Here is a 14,159-nt window from a genome sequence, read left to right as displayed (position 1 = left end):
CCCGGAAGCTTCACAGAGTGCCCAGGAGACGTGGATGGAGGGCGTGGCCCGTCCTCTGACAGCCCCCAGTGCAGCAGCACTCGCACCGATGGGAACGGACCAGGCAGTGTTTCCCCTGGAGTAGCCTCTGCTTCCCGAAGCAGGAAGAAGCTGCTTCTCTGGACAGTAGAGCGTTCCGGCACTGGCCATGGTCAGGAGGCGGGGGGGACCATTCTTTTAGGATGCTGACCTATTCATGATTCTGGGTGAAACTCATGTCTATAGCGCCCCCCCATTGTAAGTTATTGACAAACCCAGGGCATGTGGAAGGACACCCCCCGAAATTGGGGGCTGATAAGGCTCAGCTGTGACCTCACACGAGGCATTCAGCCTCTCTAGGCCTCAGTTTCCTTCCCCCAAATAGAGTCTGCGCAGAGGCTCTGTGGTACCCTCTCCACTTCTGTGACACTTTCCCATCTGCTTCTCCTCCCAGGTGCTCATTCCCACCACCCGCTGCAATTCCCACAAGGAGAACATCCAGGGCCAGCTCAAAGTCCGCACACCAGGCATCTACCTGCTCATCTTCGACAACACCTTTTCCAGGTAGGCCACCGCCTCGGTCAGCGTCTGGATGAACCCACCCCGCACCCCGCCTCGAGGACAGAGGTGGATGTTTAAAAGCAGTTGTTTAATCATCAGTCCCCGATTATCAGTGGTTCATTAATTTTCGACCTATACGCTGGTGTTCCAGTGTCCATTAGAGAGCGTGTAACACACAGCCCAGTCCTTACACAGTCTCACCACAGGTCAAGCGTGTTCTCCGCCCTCCGCTCAGCCCCGCAGCAGCCCTGTGCCATGGGGTCTTTCTCCTCGTGTTACTGCTGAGGGGCTGAGGGCCTGGACGAGGGGCACTCCCGATCACACAGCTGGTGGTGGGGCTGGGTTGGAACCCAGGTGGCCTGGCTCCAGGCTCTAGGCTCCTGCCCGGGATGCTCTTCTGCTTCTGCCGTCCCGATGCCCACCGCCCAGGCCAGAGAAGAGTTCCGAAAATACAGTGGAAGGATTGGGTGGATGGGTGGGTGGGACAGAGGTGAAGAAGTGAAGGCCCAGAGCTAATCAGGACTGGAGCTGTGAGGCGAGGCCCCTGGGCCCCCTTGTCCGGGGAGTGGAGCAGCAGGTGCCATCTCAGGGAGCACGACTTCAGAGCTCCAGCACGACTTCAGAGCTCCAAGTGCAGGTCCAGGAGCGAGTGCAGGGTTGAGGGGTCGGGAGGGTGGGGGTGTAGGGAGATGAGGCTGGCGGGGCGGCCGAGAAAGGAAGTAGGACAGCAGACCAGCGTTGGTTGAGCGTCTGCCTCGAGCCAGGGTCCTACTTCATGGAGATGTGCGACTGGCACGGTGAAGGCTGCTGGGCACCTGTCCCGCTTCTGGCTTCTGGCCTCAGCGTAAGCCCTTCGTAAGGGCTCACTTCATTCATAAGACCTGTCTGATCAGCATCCAGCCACATCCCTCTGAGCGGGGCCCTGAGCTAGCGGCTGCACCCGTCCCCATGGGCGCCCTTGCCAGCCTGCTGGGCTTTTAGCGCAGTAACTTATTAGCTATTAAGTAGGTGAGACGCTGGAGTGCCACCCTCTCACCACCTCAGGGCCTTGAACTCCCAGGGCATGTGGCCATGGGCATCCACCAAGGGAGAGCTTGGAAGAATGGGCTTCCCACCTTTCCCCTTCCCCGCCCTTCCCCCACCCACCCCCAGGAACATGAACACACCCTGTGTTAGCAGGATTCTTGGCATGGGCTCTGCATGTTCAGAAAGCTGGTCAGACCAGGTGTGGGCCTTAGCCCCTCAGGGCAGCAGGTAGGAGACGGGGTGGAGGCCAGCCTGGCACAGGGTCTACTCGCCCCTCTGGGTTTTAGTGGAACCCCGGTTTCCTCTGCGGTGGCAGACAGAATTTTTACTACCTCCTGAGCCCCACCGCAGGTTGACGGAGAGGCTGGGAGCAGCATGCTGAGGGCAGAGGCAGCCCCAGAGCAGCTTTGCAGTTGGCATTAGGAGCGGCTGCGGTGCTGAGACACACTGCAGACACACCCTCGCCACTGATGTCATCTCAGGGCCTGGTCAAGGTTTTCAAAGCACGACAGCGGAAGAGATCTAGATGTCCAGTCAGGATGAGATCCAGGCTCGCCTCCGCTGTGTGTGTGCCCTCCACGCCTGCTCCACCCACTTCCCCAGGGCCGCCCAGACCACCGAGACCCCTGAGACACCCCCCACCCCAGGGCCCCTTCAGAGCAGCAGGACAAGGAGGGGTGCTTCACAGCATGGGACTGAACGGGCATTTCTGCACCCAAGCCCCAGGATAGTCCACGAAGGTGTCCTAAGATCCTGACACTTTGCAGGAAGATGTCTCTGCTAGACAGACAGGAAATGGGGGTGAGGTGGCCCGGCAGAGTCCACGCAGTCTGTGAGGGACTCCAGGCTCAAAGCAGAGGTCTTTGCACCAAGGCTTCCCATGTCAGCCAGCACCCACCCCAGCCAGGTCACTGCAGCTGCCACCCCTCAGGCTTCAGCCCTCAGAATAACCCCTCCTTTCCCATTCATCTCCTCAGATTCGTCTCCAAGAAAGTCTTTTATCACTTAACTGTTGACCGGCCTGTGATCTACGATGGAAGTGATTTCCCGTAACCTCAAGTACCTGGATTTTACCAGTTTCACATTACCCACAGGAAACACTACTCCTCCTCACTTGTCACGTAAAGCACCTAAAAAACCCAGAAAACAAAAAATAGCTGCTCTAAAGCTATCAGTCTCCACCATGCAACTTTAGGAGACAGGCCCTTGGCTGCTGCTCAGAGCCGCGCTGCTCCGAGCGCCGGGCACCCGGCCCTGTGCACGCCGCTCTTAGCCCCGTGGCTCGAGGGGCTCACGTGCCGCTTTACATTGTCCTCACACCCGGAAGGACACTATGCCAGAGGTTTAAACACTCAGGACACCACTGGCCTCTCCAGGGGGCGCAGTTGGCTCCAGGCCTCCTGTGAAGAGTTTCCTAGGACAGAGGGGTCCCGACTTCCGCCCGTGGAGAGACACAGCCCCCCTGTGCCCAGCCAGGCATCACGGGTGACCGTGAGCTGGAATGCCTGGTCAGACCCTGTGGGGTCCTCGAGCCCTCCCCGGGAAAGGACGCCGGGGTGCCTAGGGGCCCGCCTGAGATCCCCTCGAGCTGCCTCCGCCCTGATCCTGTCCCCTCCTGCCCGGGGAGTGCGGGGCTGCTCGGAGGGGCTGCCAGCTGCACTTTTCTCCTGGCCCTTCTGTCTGGGCAAGTCTGTCCCGGGGCAAAGCCCTCCACTCAGCTGGGCCTCTCAGCAGCTCAAAATACCACCCTAAGAATCAGAAGTGAAGCTAATCCAGGAAAACAGAACCCACCTACTGAGGGCCTGCAGTGCAATCTACGTCCAGATGGCCAGAGCCCAGGTGCTGGGTAACGTCCATGCCATGACCAAAAGGCTGGACGCATCAGCCTGTCATCAGTGGGCTGAGGGCCCACTCCTCAGCCTGTCTTTGTTTATATTAACAAGAGCTTCTGCAGATACGTTTACTAGTGATCATATACAGGGTAGGAACCACTTTTAAAAATCGGGGGCTTCTTAAGAGAAGTCTTTGCTAACTCAAGTGCAAACGGGCATAATTCATGAATCGGCTCTTTGCTCACCTCTCAGTCCCTCCTCCCCACCTGCCTAGATTCCCCACACCCCTTTTGCCCACTTCCTGCTGCTCAGCCTGCACCTGACACCTGGGAGCAAATGAATCCTCTTGTCCTTTTCTGGGACAAGAAGCAGATAATCTTCCTGTTCTCTGTGGCCCTTTTCTATCACCACAGAGAGCTCACCTTTGACGGCCTCTCTGTGCCCTGTCGACAGGGCAGTCAGGACCCAGGTCCTTCCGCAGTGAGCAGAGATCTGACCAAGCAGCCCACCTTAGCTGTGGTCAGGGGAGAGCGTACCCGGCAAGGCGACTGCAGGTCTGAGTACCCCGCCAGCCCTTCAGCTAGCCCGGTGACTAAGCCGAGTCACACCACGTCGAAGCTTCATCTCGTCATTCACGAGCCTGGTCTGACTGGTTTTGAGAACTGACAAATGGGTCAAGAATCCTTGGCCAAGTTCAGTTCAGACCCCATACCCCCCAGGCACCAGCAGAGGTAGGAGGAAATGACTTTGGCAGTAGACTCAGAACTTCCATTTAAACAGGAGACATAGGCACTTCCAGGCACTTTAAGTGGGGCTTGAGACATGGTGAACAGAACCTTCCAGAAAAGAACTGGCCCTCTCGTGCTCTTTCCTGGGAGCAGTACCTATGGCAGAAAGCCAGGAGTCTCTAGCATCTCATTGAGCAAGGTCTTGACGGTGCCTAGCACCAAAACAGAAATAGCCAGGCCCCCAGAGACTTCCTAGACGCGTGCTTGTCCTTACAGGGTGCCACACTGCTTGAAAGTGAATTGCCCTGCCTTTAAACCCATCTCCCCCTTAAAAAGGATAATCAGATGTAGCTGGATCACCACTTGAGAGAAACAAAAGACCCCGAAGCATCTGGAATCTCGGTTTGAGTGCTTAGCTTTCCCAGGATACCCTGGAGACGTGGCCAAGCCAACGGCCCTCTGCTCATGTTACCACCGTCACCTGCAGCCCGAATCAGCATTTCTCGAGTAGCTGATGTGTTTCCTGCGGAAGGCCTGAGACATTCCATCTGAGGCTTGTTCTGAACCTCTGTCACTCGACCCAGCAGGGGACCAACTGCAGCTTAAAAAAAACCTGTGGCTCTTGTGAAGCCAGCCCAGAGCCACTGCTGCAGGAGCTCGTGGGCCCTTGTGCCAGCGCTGCAGACGGTGATGGCAGTGGTGCACAGAGGCCTTCGCCTGCCCACCGCAGCCCCACCCTGCCTCTGCAGCGTGTTTATTTTTTTGTGCTGAATGGACTCTTGTTCTTCGTTACTTTGCTGTGGGAGCTCGGGTTTGCTGTGCAGCTAGAGGACATCTTGGCATGTTTAAGTATGGCTTATATAAACTGCTTTCTTATTTTAAACAAGTTCCCAACTTTACTGAAGTTTGGGGGTTGAGGTATTCTTTTTAATGCAAACGATAATGAAAAACAGCTATTGAAAGTGGTGGCCCCAGCCAGTAGACTGAATTAACACTAAAAGTCAACAAGTAGGAAACATTCTTGGGATCCCAGATCACTATCTTAAAAAAAAAAAGAAAAATCCCCCAGCAGCCTCTTTGGGGTCTAGCTGAACTCTCTGAAGAACTGTTGCTGTTTAGTGCTGATTAGTACCAGCCGCCTTGCTCACCACTGCCTTGGAAGCCACTGATCACCCTCGCCCGGGAACATGGCCTCTGTCAGGCACCCTCCTCCACCGCCAGCAAGCGTGTTTGGGAGAAAGCATAGCCCCTGCAGGGCACTTCTGGCTGGAGCCCACCTACTCCATATCCGCTGGACCAAGAGCAGGCAAGGAAATTCTCAAGCAGAAAGCTGGAACTGAAACACTACATAGGGTCTGAAAAGTACGAACGCAAGCCACACTAGATAATTCGGAGATAAAGGAGATGGGTTTTTTTGAATTATTTTCAGTTGTCACTCACCTTCAGTGGTGAAGCCATTCCAGACTCATCTGAAAAGAAATCCCCATTTGGGGATGAAATCTCAGAGTCTGTGTTTTATCATTCTGGTTATCTGTCCACCATATGCTTTTATAGGAGTTTCAGTTTTAGAAGCCCACCTTGGTGACTCCACCTTGGAGAATCCCAACCTCAGCTCAGAGGTGTTGAGAATGAGAGCAGAGCCACCCCCTGCAATGCTCAGAACCAAGGGTCACCCGGCACAGAGAATATGGAATCAGCCATCTACGTTTACAAAACACTTACCCAACAGGTTCTTTTCAGTGGAACCCTGGGTGAATTTTTCTCTTTTGTGGTGCTTCCAAGGAAACAAAGGCAGTTAATAATGCCTTTCCTCTCTTAAGCACTTTTTCAAAATAACACAGTACATCTTTAAATTTGGGGAGTCATTTCTGATAAAAAGGCTTCCTCAGACCCTGAGGACAAGGGCTGTCCAGAGATGCTCCTGTTCCCCCATAGCTGCAGAGCAACAGCGAAGCCTCAGTTGGGTGGCTTTCAAATCGGAATTGCACTTTAATTGACCAATCCTCAGTGCTCGAGGCCTTATGGGGTAGTGGGTCTGGGAACCCATCTCTTTTTTTATCTGCCAAAGAATTACCAGAAACACATCAAATGCCAACTCTCCACCTGCCCAGTGAGGGTGAGGAACTTTTGTATCCCAAAACAGTCCGTATAGCATCTGCTGCACCATTTGGCAATGTCTTATTTTTAATCTCAGGATTTAAATAAACACTTTGACATTGAGAGTGGTGTCACCTTTCATTCCACTGAGACATAAGGTGAGAGATGCAGTTGCACACAGCAGAGTTGGGACAAAGCTATTGGGCCGTGTCAAGTCCTGTGACTTTTCAAAAGGGGAAAAAAAAAAAAAAAGCTGTTCTAAGAGGTTGCCAAATTGGCCTGGTATCTGGACCCACAGTCTGCGCTGAGGTCCGAGTTCAGACCTGCCTCAGCCAATGCAGTGCACCAACCCACTGCCCTCTGCCAGAAGAGCTTCTGCGTTCAGCGAAACTCCCCAGCCCTCCCCTGGTCCACGAAGAGCAGCCTGATTTACCAGAATGATGGAGTCGGGGAGGAGGTCACAGGTGGCCTAAAACCATGGTTAGCCAAGCTGAATCCAAATCTAGGCAGAACTGCTAGAGGAGGCAGCAGAGAGGGGCAGCGAAGACCCTGGACATGGGCCCCGAGGGCCGTGTCCCAGTCACTCCTCCCCTGGGCGGACTGAGCTTGGGCCAGGCAGTCCATCCACACTCACCTCTGGGGCGCCCTGCGCCCCACAGGGTCTTCGCAGCCCTCCTTCCCTCCAGTTCCCTTCTTCCAGCCTTCCCCCTGCCTTGGATTCTCCTGTGGCCTCTTCTTTCATCAGTTACTCAGGAAGAGATTACACTTTCTGTAAGTGTATTGTTCCGGGCAGGTCCAGGACCCTGTTTCTTTCATCCTCATCTCCCTCCTCTGCCTCACCCCGCAGCATCGAGCACAGAGCATGATGCTCACCAGCCTCTGAATCAGCGAGGATCCTGGGCACCATGGTCAGCCCTAGGCCATCAACAATCCCACTGGCCAACTTGGCCAACTCCCAAAACTCCCATGGTGGAGAAGGACAAAGGTCAAGCCCCCAGGGGCGATTTGGGGAGGATGGAGGTGAGCTGGTTACTGGATTGGACACCTGTAACCTCCTGTGCCCTCAAGCCTCTCCTGTCCAGTAATGGAAGAGTGCTCTATCCAAGTGCCTGAAACAGCACAGCAGAAGGAATTCTGTGTTCATAGGAAGGGCCCTGCAGAGAGGCCACGTGGACTGAGCCTAGGAGAACGGACTGGGACCCACAGATAGAGGCTGCTTTATCTGGGCTGGGATCCAGGGCCTCCGCGCCACAATCCTGGTGCACCTCTCCCCACCTGCTGAGCCACCCCCAGGTGAGCAAACCAAACCTCCGCTCCTGGTTTTCCAAGCCCCCACGCGATTCCGGGAATTCTGGCCCCTCTCGGTGTCCGTAGACGCGTGCCACTGCCCGCGGTGCCTCTTCCGCCCGGAGGATGTAGCGATTCCCCCGGTGACTCAGAAGGACACTTCAGCCAGGGTCAGCTCCTCTCGGTTTGAAGATGCGTGGGAAAAATCTGGCGAGTGGAGCCCGCCGCCCACACACATCTGCAAAGCAAATAGATGGTGAAACCTGTCGCCTGAAATGAGAAAACGGACTTTTATTGAGAGAGCGGTTAAAGCTGAAGCCATCAAAACCCAGGGGAGAGCAGAGCTATTATGAAAGCCGCTCAAAGTGGGTTAGGGTTGAAAGAAAGGTCAGCCTTTTACTTTTCCCACACCCGCTGGTTTCTGAAGAAAGATTGTAAAGCCGAGCCGAAGTATAATCACCAATCTCTGGTCTTTGATGTGTGTCCCCTCGTCCCTCCCCCATCCCTCGAGCTCGTGGGGGAGGCTGGAGGCTGGTGTGGTTTCCTCACTCCTTCTGGCAGGTTCGTGCTGAGGTTATCGCACATTTGGCAGCCCCATCTGAAGCCTGGAATGAGTTGTCTTAGCTCCATAATGAGCAGAGGGAGCCAGGCCTCTCCAAATCCGAGGTGCGTGAGTGTCCTTCCCCAGGGAAGGCCTCATTTCCAGAGCGCCTGTGGCTGCGGCAGGATGCTCAAGGGAAAGGCGATTTCGGGGAGACCTCCCACTGAGCCATAAGGAGAGAAGGACAGCTTTTCTGGGAGGTCCCCCAGCCGTCTGCCAGGTCAGTGGGGCAGGCACCGTCTTCTCCTTGGCATGAGAAAGGAGAGTGGGTTGGGGGGGTGGGGGTGGGGGAGGCCCAAAGCATAGCAGAGCAAAGGAGGGGTGAGAAAGGAGGGTCAGCCGCAGGAAGGGCCTTTGCCAGGGCCACACCGCAGGCCAGGCGAGCAGGTTAGGCTTTCTCATGGGAGGAAAGGAGAGGTGGGGGAATGGCAGGTTTACTGAACAGACAACGAAGGCAGCGACTGCAGGCCTGGAGAAAGGAATCCAGTTTGTTCCTCTGACTCTGAGGCTGACTTCAAGGCCCCACGTGCTTTCACAGAGTGGCCGCAGCATCAGCCCTCAAGTGGCCTTTGCACGACAGACAGGGGCTATGTGTGAAACCAGAGGTCTTTGTAAAGACAGCCCTTCTGCACCAGCGAGGGACCCCACAGACCTGTTGGGTGTTCTCAGAAGGACCACACATTCATGCCCCCAAGATGAACCTGTGGAAGAGGGACAGGGACCCATTAGGCCCAGATCAGGTGCACGGGCTCCTTGGTTATCAAGGGTTCAGGTATTATCAGGAAAAGCCCAAGACTCACCGAGGGCTCAATTTTGCTCCAGAGTCAAGCTGATCATTTATTGTCAGTAAATACAAAGCAAGTAGCAGAGAGTTTCTTAGAAGAAAGTCCTCTTCTTTGGGTTACCTGGTGGCACGTTAAAATACAGAGTCATGGGCACGCTGCATATCAACTCTGGTTCATTGGGTCCAGTTCATTCACAAGTCTGCCAGATGATGATATTGGTGGAGGTGATCCATGGATCACTCCAGAAAGTCCTTGATGATCACCGCTCTGTCACCACTTTGGTTAGAACTTGAGGAAAGAGGTGAAATCAGCTAATGGATCTGTCTCCTAATTCAACTTTGCCAGTGACCCTCAAATCTTGGAGCCAGGACCTCTCCCTCAGCTCATTGGTCCAAGCACTGGGATGCAGTGATGGAAATGTCATTCTTAGAGAGGAAGATATTTCCAAATGAACCACCTGGTGTGAAACTATCCTACAGGTAAAACCTTTTCACAACCATAGTTTTTTTATGGCTTTATGTTTTTATTCAAGGGACATGTTACCCAACCGGTCATTTGTAAATGGAAAAACATTCCCTTCCCCAAACCTGAAGTAATTCTGTACGTGTCCACAATTTAAGATTTAGAGGAAGAAATATGAGTTTGGTATCAAAGGGTCTGGGTTAAATAGGGATTCCTAAACTGGTCCATACACAGAATTCAGAAGGTCTGTGAACTTGGGAAAATGACCACTTTCCTTTACTATCTAGCTAAAATTTGGATCTTCTTCAATTATGAATATAGACTACATGCCACATGAGTATGCATTAGCAAGACCCGTGACTCTGCCACTGGTGGAAGTGACAGATATTTCTTGTTACTTGAAAGTTGTTGCAGACCCTTTCAATATCATTTATGCTCATCTGTACTATGAAGTGAAGGTTGTTGTTAGACCTGCTGTAGATTTTTTTAACCATGTTCATGAAGAGATGTATATTACTACTTCACAAATTTATTTTAATAGAGAATTATGCTTCAGTGTAATTGGTTTCCCTTGTAATCATATATATTTTATTCATTTTAAAACGTTCTGAGACTGCTTTGTTAGATTGTCAAAGGGGTACATAAGGGAAAAAAAGGTTAAGGACCTTTGGGTTCTGGCAGGTCTTCATGGAAAAGAAGAGAAAGATCAGCTCATTGCAGCACTGGTTTATTATTTATAACATATAATTAATAGCAGCATGAATAATTTAATAGGCTCTTGCCATAAGTCAGCCACCTCTTACAGATGAGGAAACCAAAGACCCAGGGAAGCTGGTAAGTTTGAACCATTTGGAGAACATGTTACTACAAGACTGAGATGGCTGTGGGAGTAGTTTTCTCCAAACCATTCTCATTTCACTGGAAAATAGATTCTCCAATTATTCAAAAAATAACCTTCCATAAACCAGGCTATGCTGTGGCAGCCCTTGACCTGTAAACCCTTACTATATATCATCTTCCATACAAGAGGTTTATCAGTTATGTACTGAGAATTACAGCTCATGGTCCCACACTGTCTCAGTGGATCAGATCTCTTCTGCCTCTTACAGGCTTTCTGGATTCCAAAAGTTGAACAAGGGAAAGTGCTGGGGCTCACTCTGCCTTTGTTAGCCTTGCCAGAATATTCTGAGTTCCCTAGATTGTTAGTCCCACTGAGAACGTGTCAACCACAGTGTGAGCCCTATTAGCGTCTGCTCATTCATTCCCAACTAGCTTTATACTTATCCTTTGATCCCTTTGGTGAGAGGTGGCCCAGCCAAACAGGAAGTTTCCATCAAGTATTCATGCACTCATTTAAATCTGAAGGTTTGTAAAGGTAAGAGCATGATTTTATTATTATTTTTATTTATTTTTGGCTGTGCTGGATCTTTGTTGCTGCATGCAGGCTTTCTCTAGTTGTGGAGCATGGGCTGTAGGCACTGAGGCTTCAGTAGCTGCAGCAGCCAGGCTTTCTCGCCCCATAGCACGTGGGATCTTCCCAGATCAGGGATGGAACCCATGTCCCTGCGTTGCCAGGTGGATTCGTAACCACTAGACCACCAGGGAAGCCCTAAGAGCATGATTTTTGATTTTTGAGAGGAAGTATATGATGTCTTAGATTTGCTTTAAAATACTGTAGCAAAGGGAGGAGCTAACGGAGAAAGGTAAGAGTGAAGGAAGAAAGAGGGGAAGGGAGGAGCAAATGAAGGAAGGGAGGCAAATGAAGCAAAGAGTGAAGAGAAAGGGAAAGAAGAGAAGAATGTGGGTGTTGTGGGCAGGAAAAGAATGCAGGGAGTGTTGATCACTTGGAACTGAGTGATGGGTATGAGGAGGTTAGTTATACTGTTCTCGCCATGTTTATGTAAGTGTTTTTTTATTTAATTTTATTTATTTTTTGACTGTGCTGAGTCTTTGTTGGTGCGTGGGCTACTCTAGTTGCAGTGCATGGGCTTCTCACTGCGGTGGCCTCCTTTGTAGGCACAGGCTCTAGGGCTCGTGGGCTCAGTTGTTGCTGCTCCCAGGCCCTTAGACCACAGCCTTAGTAGTTGTGGTGCACAGGCTTAGTTGCTCCAAGGCATGTGGGATCTTCTGGGATCAGGGATTGAATCCATGTACCCTGCATTGGCAGGAGGGTTCTTTACCGCTGAGCCACCAGGGAAGCCCTATGTGTGTGTGTTTTTTTTTTTTTTTTTCATATTTAAAGATTTTAAAACGAAAAGAGCATGAGTGATGATAACCTGGACTAACTCAGAGGCAGGGGCACTTAGCCTGGCAGTGTCGCACAGGCATGGGCACCGCAGGGCCTTTGCACATGTTACCCCCTCCTCCCAGTGCACCCTCCCTTTCCTTCCTCCTGTAGCTCATTCCTGCTCATCCTTCAGCTCTCAGCTTAATGCCGCTTCCTCGGGGAAACCTTCCCTGCCTCTCATCCCCACAGTAGGTCAGAACCTCTTGTAACACACTCACTAGCATCTCGAAACCCTCTCTTCATGACGGTCCAATTGGCATCTGTCATCTGTGAACTGTGAGCTTTGTGGGCACTGGGCCTTTGTCTGCTTTTCCTTAGCATCACCTGAGCCCAGTGCCTGACACATAGAAAATGCTCCATAAGTTTTTCTTCAATGAGACTGGTAAAATATCTTAATCAATTGCTATATTTTCCCAAGATAACAGGATTTCACAACAATAAGTGCACTTCCCAGAACCAAATATTTGAAATTGGAGGGGCCATTGATTCACTTAACATACATTTATTGAGTGTCTGTCATGTGTGAGTTCTGCCGTAGACACTTGGGAAATAACAGTGATGAGAAAAGAAGAATAGTCCCTGCCCGGGTTTATACTTTTTAAGCGTCAGGTGCTGCCAAGCGCTGAGAAGAGCAGAGCAGGGAAGGGGACTGTGGATGGGCCGGGATGGCCTGGAGGAGAAGGTGGTGTTTAAGCAGAGGCCTAAGGAGGTGGCGGAGGAAGCATGTGGCTGGGAGAGATCCAGCCAGAGTCACCTAGGGGATTGCGGGGTGAACTGTCTTGACACCTCGTCCAGCCTCTTCTGTAACGCCGCGTCTGAGCCATGAAGTCCTGGGGGTTCAACCTAGGTTGCTCACGTCATTGCGTTGGCTTTGAAAGACTAATGGTAAAATTGTTGGCTCCTTGGTATTCTGCTTATCAACTGCTATGTAACAAATTGCCCCCAAAACTCAGTGGTTGAAAACAATAATAACCATTTTATTGTATCTCATGATTTTATGGGTCAGGAGTTTGAGTAGGGCTTGACACGATGCTTCTTCTGTTCCCTGTGGTATTGACGCACTTTGAGGTGGCGTCCAGCAGGCAGATGGACTGTTTGTGAGAAAGAAGCTAGGAAGACCAGCGGGGACAGCGCGGGGTGAGGAGGACAGGTGGGTGTCCAGAATTCTGGCCAGGTTTTGGGTGTGGAGTCGTTGGATCTGCACATCCTCAGACCTGCAGTGGAATCTGTGGCTCCCGCACGAAGAATCTGAGGCTCCACAACTGCACATGTTTGGGGAGAGCCTGTGAGAGGGAGAAGAGGGGAACCTTCTCGAGGCTGTGAGAATGATGCTCTCATCCCGTGGCCCAGTTTTGGCAGAGGGCTCAGCAGGGCCTCAGCTGTCACATGTCATTGTTGAGAGTTTGTGCACAGTGGTATCTAAAGCAGTGCCAGCCCAGTCTATGCCCATGCGTCTTTGCAGCCCCTGGTACTCAGCCTGGTACTCAGCACATTGTTGGTCAAGCCTTCGAAGCAGTGGCTGGTTTGTCTGACCGTGTCACGCACGCAGGGTGGGACAGCCTGGTGGGCAGAAGCCAAGGCTTGAGTGCCAGACACGCCCGGGGTCGTGTCCTGGCCTCGTCAGTTGCTACAGTGCAATGCTGGGTGGGTTCCTGATCTCAGAAGCGCTCAGCCCCTTCGTCTGTAAAATGGTTGAATTACATACAGTATTATCTACCTGGCGCAAAGCAAGCAAGCAGGAGATGACAGCCGGAAGAGGAGAGCCCATGTCTGTCTGGTACCCACGGGGCCTGGCAGGCTGTTGGTGTGTACAGTGGTCTGCTGATGGTTGAATTAAGACCAGGCAGGCCTCTGCTCCCAGCCTCCTGAGATGGTTCTGTGATGGATGCTCACAGAACACTCTGTAGCTCTGGGTACCCTGTGCTGTTTGCCCAACAGGTCTCAAATGTGTTTTTGCTATTGCCAGCCCCTGAGGTAAAGCTTGTTGCAAGCTGACTTCTCTAGAAGCAGATGCTGACATGGAATCTTGGGGGCAAATGTCTATTCGGGATTGCCAGCTGTGAAGGGAAGTAGGAGGAAATAGGATTGGGCAGAGAAATCTTGCCAGCCCAGCATGAGGCTGTGTGCATGCTGAGTCACTTCAGCCGTGTCCAACTCTCTGTGACCCTATGGACTGTAGCCCACCAGGCTCCTCATCCATGGGATTCTCCAGGCAAGAATACTGGAGTGGGTTGCCACACCCTCTTCCAGGGGATCTTCCCGACCTGGGGATTGAACCCATGTATCTTACATCTTCTGCATTGGCAGGCAGGTTCTCTACCACTTGCGCCACCTGGGAAGCCCAAATATGTCAAGAGTGGAGGGGAACTCACAAAGAATCACATGTTGGAGAGAAACCTTTGCTTGTCTTTTGTAGGTTTTTATAATACAGACATTGAAAGGGACATTAGCTGTGTGGGCTGTCTGTAACAGTAA

General features: G+C 52.0%; 2 protein-coding genes across 7 annotated transcripts in view; both read left to right on the top strand.

Annotated features, from left to right (window-relative positions):
* The window catches only part of FYCO1 (FYVE and coiled-coil domain autophagy adaptor 1), a 103,608-nt gene extending 97,223 nt beyond the window's left edge, over positions 1 to 6,385 (top strand). For all 6 annotated transcript variants that reach the window (XM_020916126.2, XM_070463312.1, XM_070463310.1 and 3 more), the window contains 2 exons: positions 473 to 582; positions 2,583 to 6,385. In XM_020916126.2, the coding sequence (XP_020771785.2) occupies positions 473 to 582; positions 2,583 to 2,658 (186 nt within the window). In that variant the 3' untranslated portion in view covers positions 2,659 to 6,385. The remainder of the gene's footprint in view (positions 1 to 472; positions 583 to 2,582) is intronic.
* Positions 6,386 to 9,121: 2,736 nt separating this feature from the next.
* The window catches only part of LZTFL1 (leucine zipper transcription factor like 1), an 80,964-nt gene continuing 75,926 nt past the window's right edge, over positions 9,122 to 14,159 (top strand). Inside the window, exon 1 of the mRNA XM_070463396.1 lies at positions 9,122 to 9,414. The gene's annotated coding sequence lies outside the window, so the exon portion shown is untranslated. The remainder of the gene's footprint in view (positions 9,415 to 14,159) is intronic.

The sequence above is a fragment of the Odocoileus virginianus genome, unplaced genomic scaffold, assembly GCF_023699985.2.
Source record: "Odocoileus virginianus isolate 20LAN1187 ecotype Illinois unplaced genomic scaffold, Ovbor_1.2 Unplaced_Contig_2, whole genome shotgun sequence".
In the NCBI taxonomy this organism is placed as follows: Eukaryota; Metazoa; Chordata; class Mammalia; order Artiodactyla; family Cervidae; genus Odocoileus; species Odocoileus virginianus.
This window is presented reverse-complemented; position numbering and strand designations above follow the sequence as displayed.